Source organism: Rhinolophus sinicus, chromosome 7 (genome assembly GCF_057876585.1).
Source record: "Rhinolophus sinicus isolate RSI-liver-muscle chromosome 7, RSI-T2T, whole genome shotgun sequence".
In the NCBI taxonomy this organism is placed as follows: Eukaryota; Metazoa; Chordata; class Mammalia; order Chiroptera; family Rhinolophidae; genus Rhinolophus; species Rhinolophus sinicus.
In genome coordinates, this window is record NC_142507.1 from 9690287 (window position 1) to 9699995 (window position 9709).

Sequence of the window (9709 nt, forward strand, 5' to 3'; positions counted from 1 at the left end):
ATGCGTTTGTGAAAGTTTTCAATCATCAAATATTTAGCTTGTGCCTTTCATAAGCTGCTAGACGCTGAGGATACCCAGAGGAACAAGACACACCTCTGCCTTCATCGAGCTTACAGTTTCACCTTTTCATTTTCTCCTCATTTATTTTAATTCTGCTCCTCCTTCCCTCAAGGAAGTTGCCTGCCTGTGGCAATCTAAGGCAGAACAGAGGAATGGTGATAAAACAAGGCATGAGGAGACCTTATCTCGCTCTGTTTGAAACATCCTCAAGGAGTTCTCCTTCGAGACTGCAACCTAAAGAGGAATGCAGCAGGGTGGTTTGTTTTGTTTTGTTTTCCCCTGCAAAGTAACCAGCTCATTATGTCTGCTAATTGAGCACAGCAGAACAAGCAAGCCAAAGGGGGGAAAACAATCAAGAAAACGTGGGCACATTTCCCAAAACATCTCCCTGTTCTGAGATCATCTGGGAGAGCTCATTTTAGAATTGGAGGTCAGAGGGGCTTGGGGCTAGCTAGGGAAACAAAGTTTGCATGTACTCCTAAGTGAGCCAGGCCCCTGTTTTACAGAAGAGCTGGGTAAGGGACTGCTTGACAACATGTACAGAATCCCGGCTCTCTGACACCACAAAGTATCTATTACAGGCCAACTTCCTTTGGCGCCAGGAAGCACTTAGTTTTCACTTGGTGTTCTACAAGGGATGTTGGGGTGTGGGGTGCGGGGCTGGAGGGCTGCTAAAATGAGAGTGACTCTGAGCAGGGTGTATTATTGGGAGAGGGTTAGGGAGAGAAGGTGCGCCTAGAAGAGAGCAGGCAGACAATAACGTCATCACTGACCTTGTCTAATGCTCTACCATTTCCAGGGGAGCCGGCACACCGAAGTCTCATTGACCCTCAAGGACCACAGGACCACCTGGGAGATGGGTTGTACACAGAGAAACAGCTCCGAGAAGGCAAGCAAGTGGCCCTGGGCCACTCAGCTGGTAAATGCAGAGATCTCCTAATGTCCACAGCAGAGGGGGCTCTTTCCAGTAAGCGCCACACTGCTCTTCTGGGTTAAATCAAACAAGGCTTGGGACCACATCCTGGAGACCAGAGCTGTGTGCTACATGGCAAGGGATGTTTCTATAATGGAGTATTGCCGATAAGATTCAACAGTAAAGGAAAAATCTCCTGAGACAGAAGTTGCTCAGCTTCCGTCTAAGAGTGAAAGTCTGCCTCAAGGGATTTTTTAAAAAGAAGATTGTTCTCAAACTGGAGCCACAGTACAGACTTCTCCTTCAGGAGTCTCCTGGTCAGTGAGGTCCAGGGATTCTGCAAAAGGGCTTTGGCCACAGGGCTTTTTCTTCCTGAGAGCCAGGCCGCCTTACTCTGAGAACCTAGTAGTCAAAGCCATTTGCAGGAGTCCCACAGTCTTCCAGTTGGGGTTTGTGAAAGCAGTTAGGCCTTGGCACCCGCTCCCTAGAACCCACAGATACTGCTTTAAAAAGTGTTTTTCCAAAGCCGTGTGCATTTTTAGTTTTCAAGACAATGAGGAGTTTTTCTCCTGTCCTGAGTGGGAGAGAAAGCCAGGTCTCTAAGTTTTATTCCTTTCCCTCTCCCCTTTCTCACTCTTAACCAGGGATTTTCCACTTTCAGCCTCCGCAAACTTGATGTATCCAGGCCCCGGCCCCTCTGCGCACGAAGGCCTCACAGGGATACAGGAGGCAAAAATCTTGCCGCAATTCTTAAATAAACCAGCAGTGAACTGGTTGAGTCATTGATGACAGATGGCTCCTCCTGTCGAATATGACTGTTCCCAAAGGTGCCGTGGCTGATGGGGTCCAAGTGCCAGGAATTCCTTATCTTCCTGGGCAGGGTGCGTGGGGACGTTCTGGGAGGCCGAGGACATCCTCAATGACCCAGGACAGAGGCTGACCTGGAGTTGGGCCCGGGCTTGGTGTACATGAAGAAACAGCCACGGGGTGGGAAAGGCCTGCCTCGGTGCCCCCTACGTGACCTGCCTCCACAGGATGTGCCCTAGAGCTGACCAGCACACCACGTGGCCTACACACCACTGACCTGCACTCCTCACGACCCATAGCCTGTGTCTCTTTGGCCCAAGCATCGTCCCCTGGGCCCAAGGCAGCTTCCAAAAGGCGAAGGAACTGGTCACGGGAGCACCGGCCAATGTCATGTCCACAGGGTGGCGCGTCCGGCCTGGGGACCCCATCCCCAATCCTGGGAAGTTTCCCGTTACAAAGGGCTGCGGGAAATCCAACCGGAAGTGATTCCCCGCATGTTCTGGGGCTGGGAGGATTAGACGAGGTTGGATACACATGGTGAGGTGCAGGCAAGATGGCAGGGACCAGCGAGAAGAGACGTGATGCAATGTGTGCTCCCCGCATTATCGTGCTTTTTCCCACGGGGATGTGCCCTCCGAGTGGGCAGGAGTCAGCTCCCCAACACCTGCCACAGCAAACAGTAGACACTCAATGCACAGTTGCAGAGTTAATCCCTGAATGATCCCACAGAAATATCATGCGAGCCACACACGTAATTCTAGCCACTTTGTAGAAAGAAACAGGTGAAATTAATAATTTCATTCCTTTAACCCCATAGGTCCAAAATCTTATCATTCTTTGACATAAATGTCTTTTACATATTCATGAGGTATTGTATTCATATCGTCTCCAGCATCTGGTGTGTTACTTTTCAATACTGTATGTGACTAGCCACATTTCAAGTGCTCAGGGGCCTCCTGGCATCTGTATTGGCCAGTGCTGGTCTAGACTCTTTGTTTTTCTAGATCAAAGGTATGGGCAATTTCTTCAGCCAATAGGACTGCTCACAACATCAAGAGGCGGTGGTGGTGGTGGGGTGTGCCAGGAAACTCATGTGGAGAGGACTCTATCCATTCAAATGCATTTCCACACCCACGTCCTAAACACCTACTTACTACTGTATGACAGTGTTGGCAATAGAGACGCAGCCCCTGCTCGCCCTGTAAGGTAAACCTACCTCACCTTCCCAGCTTCCTCCCCTGGTACTTACTACAGAGTTGGATTCTCCCTTTTTTAAAAAACTAAAACCTACATTAAAAAATATTTTAATGTATTAAGCACCTTTTCTGTGTTACACCTGAACACATGCTTTCGCATGTACCACAAGCTCATGTAACCCTTCAGGAACTCTGAGTTAGTATCATCCTAGTTTTTAAACAGGGAAAGTAAGGTTTGAAGAAGTCCTGTATGACCTTATGGTGAGAGAGCTTAGAGAAAGGAAAAGTTTCTAACGCCGTCCCATACATTTGTCCTCAGTGATGTCCCTTATGGGGCCGTGGGAAATGTCAGGTGATGGGACTGTGCACTCCAGACCCTAGAAGCCTGCAGTTAAAGCACATGAAAATATCCTGCTGCCACCTAAGACCCAGAATAAGCCCTGGAGTACAAAACCCAGGTCAGCGCTGGGCCTCCACACTGATCAGCTGTGGGCTATTGCCCAAGGCAACTCATAGCAACAAAAATAACTGGCATGTATTGATGTCCCACGTACCAGGCTCTGGCCCAGGCAATTGCTCATATGCTTCCTTGTGCTCACAAGATAGATAGTTCATTTTATACATTAGGAATCTGGGCCTCAGATAAACTAAGTTGCTAAAGGTCATACAGCCAGTAAGCAGGAAAGCCAGGATTGGAAAACATTACTAAATGTATCAATGTTTGTTTTCTAATGTCACTTTAACCCCACCCCCACTGCATACTTACTTAAAAAAAAGAACATATTAAAGAATTTCAAGACCATCAATGTACACCATAAACAACTGTCTATTCATGTTACAAATCTTAAAAGGCTGTAAAGCATGGGCAGATAGGAATTGTTTTCAATGTGCTTTTATGAAATACAAAAATAAAGTTTTTATTACTCATTTGCAATGTGTGGTAACTTGCCAACATACTTAAAACAACTGGGCTTTCAAAAGAGATCGTTATACTTGCACTGTTCAGCTCATGGTGCTGTTGTCATGATTGAGAGAGAGGGAAAAGGAAAAGCGTTTTGAAAGCGTAAAGAGGTGACGCAGCCATACATCATTACAGAGATGTTAAAGCAAACTGCAGATTTATACTAATATGAAATGTATATGAAGATACATTTCCTAATCTTCCTTAGGGGTCTGCAACTTGAAGAAAAGCAAAAGAATGAAAATATAACTAGAAAGAAATAGAGGGAAAGGGAAAATGAAGAAAAGATTAAAGAAAAATATAGAAAATTACTCTGTTGAAAAAGAACAGAGGGAGGGAGGAAGGAATGAAGAAGGAAGGAAGGAAACAAGGAAAGAAGGAAGGAAACAAGCCAGGGAGGCACGGAGAAGAGAGGAGGGAAAGGAAAAGGCAGGGAAGAGATGAGAAGAGAAAGAAGGAAAAAGGAAAGAGCTATGAAAAATACAAGGACAAATTGTTGGGACCCGGTGGTTCCTCCAAGAAAAAGAAACTGTCCATGACCCACTTAGCGTTGAGGCTGGGTGCAGCTTTTGCGACTGTTTAGAGAAAATCTAGCGCTCTCCCAGCCATTAATCTTTCTAAAGAAAGAGTTTGTTCTGCACCTGTATAAACAACCCAGATTTTTAAAACCTATATGCCTGCTTCTAACGTGTGAGACTATGTATTTCTACTGATAGCTCCAAGTCATCAATAGACGAAGAAACAGCTAGCCTGAGATCTCATCTTTACATCTTTTTGCTCCCCCCTTCGTTTTGCTTCCCTCCTTCGCAGGCATCTAGAGTCAAGTTCAAGTTCAAGCGCTTCAGGAAAGATTGCTAAACTGTTATATATTCCTTGAGTTTTCCCAGCCCAGGGAGAACTGAGAGCCTGTGACATTTTTACTCAACTGATCCCAGAAGAAGCTCCTCCCCGACCCCCAACAAAATGACAAAACCTTTGCAAAGGAGGGTGAGCAGGAGGGGCTGTGTGAAACATCCCCCAGGAGGGAGGCTTGGCCAGGGAGACGAAGGTGGAACGATGCCTGACTGATGAAGTCAGCCCCGGGCCCAGCCACCTGTTGTGGCACTTCAGGCGCTGAGCCCGGCGCATTTGTTCTGCTGGAGACGCCCACGGAGGGAGGCTGGCCTGAATGCTTCTGCCCGCTCTGTCTTGGGCTGACTGCACACCCGTCTCCTTGCACTTCGCTCAATTCAGGAGCCTGAGGGTTTGCAGGGAAGGACAAGTGACCTCCCAAGTGTGAAGGCTCAGGGAGTAACTGGACCCCAACCTCAGAGAGTTTAAGTTATTTTGTTACTGTTTTAGATTTTTTGTTGCTGTTGTTTAAACTACGTAGTGGGCAGTCACAGGGCACCGAACCCCGTGACTGGCACAAAGCAGGCGCTCAGTGGCTCCCCGTTGGTGAGTACCTCCAAAATGAATTACACGTTCCCAGACCACGTGTTGCAAAGGCCCTTGGAGTTAGAAAGCGATGAGACTGCAGGCAGTTTTGTTTCCTTTCAGGGGAGGGGCAGGGTGTTTAATTTGGGGTTGGCATGGGACACGATAATTCTGGGTGCTGTTGTGTCGTTTTTTACCTCGGACTATTGTGCTAACTTAGCATTCTGCACCCATGAGCGTGCTTTTCAATACACAATCTAAAACAGCAATGGATTCCCTAGACTATTTACTCCACGCGTTGGGGCAGTATCGTCTACCTTAGGCATTGTGTTACTAAAAACAAAATCACGCATGGAACTCTCAAGATTAGAAAACAGCAGGTACAACATCCTGTGATGTACGGCGGGGAGGCGACTGAAATACGGAGGGGGCAGGGATTCTAACCAAGGACTTGGAGTTCATTTCTACTACTTACCAGTGTGGTGATTTGGGGTCCCCTGATATCTGTCTCTGCGGCTTGGCTCCAAGTTCTGCAAAGTGGAGATAACATTTAAGTCACAGATGTTTGAAAATGAAACGAACCAATGTAGATAAAAGTGCTTTGTAGATAGATCATAACGCGATATCAAAGGAAAAGAAGGAAAGTGAGAGGCAATTTGCGGGGTGCTCGGTGCTGTTTATTTTGCCCGGCAAGGCTTGGATGGGCGGTCTTACATTATCAGTGATGAACCTGGAAAATAAGAGTTCTGCTGAAAAGATTGGGAAGGAAGCAGAGGTCGCGATCCTAGGGTTTCTAAGTGTCCCCTCCTTCACTAGCCCTGCGCACACTTATCTCACACTGACAACCCGAGGGTCCCTTGGCCCCTGGCCCAAATGTTCGCCTCAGCAGAGACTTCCCCTGACCCGCCCCCACTGGCAGATCGTCTGCTCTCACCAAAGCAGTTCCCCACCCCTTCCACGCCCCCACCCCACCTCTTGCCCCCCTTTCCAGCCCCCTCTTTTTCGCCGGGGGTGGTTTGTTCCGAGCAGGAGCACGACAGATAAATAGTCCTGTCAAAAGGCAGAGCTCGCGGTTGTGCGGGCCGAGTCTGGGCCCGGCGCCGACTTTTTGGCAGCGCTCTACCGGGTCAGCCGCAGGGCTCACTCTCGAGGCTTCTCGCTGCTCTACCCAGGTCTCCGATCTCCTCCTCGGAACTCAGTCGGGCCCCAGCCTCCGCGAGGGAAGGCGAGGCGGAGACCGCGAGACTGGCCTGGAGGAGGAAGGCGGGCGCGCGTGGGCGTGGGGGACGCAGTGATGTCCACCGGCTCGGTGAGCGACCCAGAGGACATGGAGCTGCGGGGGCTGCAGCGGGGGTACCCGGTTCCTGCCTCCAAGAGGCCGCCCCTCCGCGCCACGGAGCGCAGCTACATCTCGCCCAGTGACAACTCGTCCGCGGAGGAGGAAGACCCCGATGGCGAGGAGGAGCGGTGCGCGCTGGGCGCGGCGGACGGCGCGGGCGGCTGCAAGAGGAAGAGGCCCCGCGTGGCTGGGGGCGGCGGCGGCAAGAAGCCCCTCCCGCCCAAGGGCTCGGCGGCGGAGTGCAAGCAGTCGCAGCGCAACGCGGCGAACGCCCGCGAGCGCGCCCGGATGCGCGTGCTGAGCAAAGCCTTCTCCAGGCTCAAGACCAGCCTGCCCTGGGTGCCCCCCGACACCAAACTTTCCAAGCTGGACACGCTCCGGCTGGCTTCCAGCTACATCGCGCACCTGCGGCAGTTGCTTCAGGAGGATCGCTACGAGAACGGCTACGTGCACCCGGTGAACCTGGTAGGGGCGCTGCGCGCGAGACCTGGGGCGAGACGCTGAGAGATGCCCGAGGCGCCGCTGGGCGCCAGGCAGAGTCAGCCCGCTGGGAAGAAGCCGAAAGGGGGTTTCTGGTGCGGGTGGGGAGGAGGCCAGTTTAGTTGGTCCCAAGTCACCGGAGGGGACAGCCATTTTCCTGGAGGACCATCCACGCTCTGTGTTTGCATCATTCTGACCCATTGTACGTGGTGTCCAGTGACAGCTATTGGCTAGCATCCTACTTCCGGGGTGAATCTGGGTTCCATTTGAGTTCACTAGCCTGTTGCAGATTGAAGGGCAAATCTCCCCAATGCGACTTTGTCCAGCTAAGAATCTGACAGGTTTGATTCAACAAGCCCTACTTTTTGAAAACGAGGAGGGAAGCTGAGTTCTATTAAAAAATATTTGGATTTTTAAGTTCTTGCAGAATAGCAGAGGTTTCCCCAAACGGGATTTGTCTGGAAAGTCCCTCTCCGACCTGCCAACTCTCCCGGTTTGAGAAAGATCCTATCCCAGTTCGTACTTGGCGCAGAGGGCTGGTTGTGTGTGTGTTGGGGGAAGGGAACTAAACGCCCAAATCGCCAACTCCTGCAAGTTGCACCGAACCGCCGTGAGGGCACAATTCAGGAGAAAGCATGGGTGGACCCCTCACATCTCACACAATCAAAATCCAGTAAAATTAAAGTCCTAGTTTAGAGAGAAGACATAAAAATTCCCCGAACACTGATAAAATCGAAGCTACTCAAAGCCAGGGGTATCCCGGCGTTCACTTAGGAGAGCGGTTTGGGTGTCAGTCGTTTCTCCTCCGATATCTGACGCTCTTTTTGATTTTACAGACGTGGCCATTTGTGGTCTCAGGACGACCCGACTCTGAAACCAAAGACGTTTCCGCTGCCGGCAGACTATGTGGGACCACTGCTTAGATCGAATTGAAACTCACTCGATGGGATTACTGCTTAAACACTTATGTTTGGGGTCCCGGAGAGAAGGGAGACTGCGTGAGATCCCCCAGAGAATGGGAAGAAAGTTCCATCGGATTCCCCTACACACCCCCCACACCCCGAACTGTGACCACCACAGACAGGTGGCGGGTGTGTGTTGGGGGGCGGGGGGCAGAGCCCGAGTGTCGGCGGCGTGGCTGTCATCGAGGGGAGCCCATGGCTACAGCTGCTGCGGATCTGGGCCACCACACTCGACCTCTCCAGAAAGAGCCTCCTTCCGTCTGGGGAGCGCGCACCCAGATCCAACTTCAGGCTTCAGCAGTAGACTAACCCCTCCACACTGCCTTCAGAGCCCAGCGCCAAGCCGCCTCCCGTTAGTTTCCAAGCTGAGCCAGATATTCACAGTAGACGTGAGGGCAGGACTCTGCACCGCCCGGGCCTTTATGGTTAGGCACGGTCAGAACTCGCTCTCCATGATGGTTGGCTTCAAAGACAGAAGTCTTTACGTGAAACCCACAACGGGCAGCTTTTTAAGTTGCAGAGAGGAGAGTGGATACCTGGGCGGGGTTGGTATCCCACAGGGCAGCGCACCCCAGGCGGACAGGAGGGAGCCCTCCCAGCAAGGGGGGCCCTGGAGGCGTCTGTCAGAGACCACCCGAGCCGGCTCTGCCCGCAGCGCTCCGGCCGCGCAGCCTCCCAGCTGCAGGCGCGGCCCTCGCTCCCGCCCCTTCCTAGCCAGGCTTTGGTCTAGCCTCCACCCCAACCTTCTAGGCTCGAGCCTCCACCCCCACCCCCAGGCTCCGGTCTCCTTCGGCCTCCCCCTAATCCCTCCTCCTTCACCTCCTTGCAGACCCGCGTGCGACTGCTGACTGTCCCCACCTGACCCTCCTCCTCAAGCCCCCGTCACCCCGTCTTCCAACACCGCCTCCCTTGCCCACGTTCCTCCTCCCTCTGAGCCGCTGAGTCTGTTTGGTATTTAGTGACCCTGCCCGGGGGGAACGCACCGCTGCGGGAGGCTGCACTGCCATAGGAATTAGCAAATGTAAATAAATTTATTTTTTTATGAATAATAAAACCCATTGTGAAAAGTGAGTGCCCCTGGGTGCGTCCGAATGTGGTCTTTGTTGCCTTTTACTGAGTCTGGTCTGGAAGTTAACTGAAAGGTGCCCACACGGCTCTAGACAGAGGTTGGGCCATTGTCTGGGGAACGGTGGGGATCACATTTGGGTCACTGCATTTCCAAATGTAACTCTCCTTAAGTTCTATGATTCTAATTCTTCCTGCTGAGGCAAGGGTTAATGAAAGGCAAAAAACTGGAGGCTTATTAGGCCCTGAGAAAGTAATATAGGTGCCCATCTCTCTCTCTCTCTCTCTCTCTCTCTCTCCTCTCTCTCACACACACACACACACACACACACACACACACACACGCGCACACACACACGCACGCACAGTATGCTTTCTCCAGCCGAAAGCACACTCCAATACTTAGGACTGAAGGAGCTCAAGACCCGGTACAGCCCACCCACCAGAGTGGGGGATCTCATTCGAACTGGCAAAATAAAACTAGCAACATGAAACAGGACACCAATTTGT

General features: G+C 51.4%; 2 protein-coding genes across 2 annotated transcripts in view; one reads left to right on the top strand and one right to left on the bottom strand.

Moving 5' to 3' along the window:
• The window catches only part of LOC109444523 (uncharacterized), a 37140-nt gene extending 29859 nt beyond the window's left edge, over nt 1-7281 (bottom strand). Inside the window, exons 1-3 of the mRNA XM_088799372.1 lie at nt 7098-7281; nt 5829-5883; nt 834-2444 (exon numbers count right to left, since the gene is read on the bottom strand). Coding sequence (XP_088655498.1) covers nt 1838-2383 — 546 coding nt within the window. The 5' untranslated portion in view covers nt 2384-2444; nt 5829-5883; nt 7098-7281 and the 3' untranslated portion in view covers nt 834-1837. The remainder of the gene's footprint in view (nt 1-833; nt 2445-5828; nt 5884-7097) is intronic.
• Nucleotides 6398-9205, top strand: MSC (musculin). Its single transcript, XM_019725257.3, has 2 exons — nt 6398-7157; nt 8009-9205. The coding sequence occupies exons 1-2, from the start codon at nt 6648-6650 to the stop codon at nt 8093-8095; spliced, it is 597 nt and encodes a 198-aa protein (XP_019580816.2). The 5' UTR covers nt 6398-6647; the 3' UTR covers nt 8096-9205.
• Nucleotides 9206-9709: the final 504 nt, after the last annotated feature.

Bases quoted from the DNA above. Each gene is read 5' to 3' on its own strand.
- MSC (XM_019725257.3), top strand. From the start codon at position 6,648: ATGTCCACCGGCTCGGTGAGCGACCCAGAGGACATGGAGCTGCGGGGG. The intron at 7,158-8,008 runs GTAGGGGCGCTG...TTGATTTTACAG, and splicing joins ACGTGCACCCGGTGAACCTG to ACGTGGCCATTTGTGGTCTC.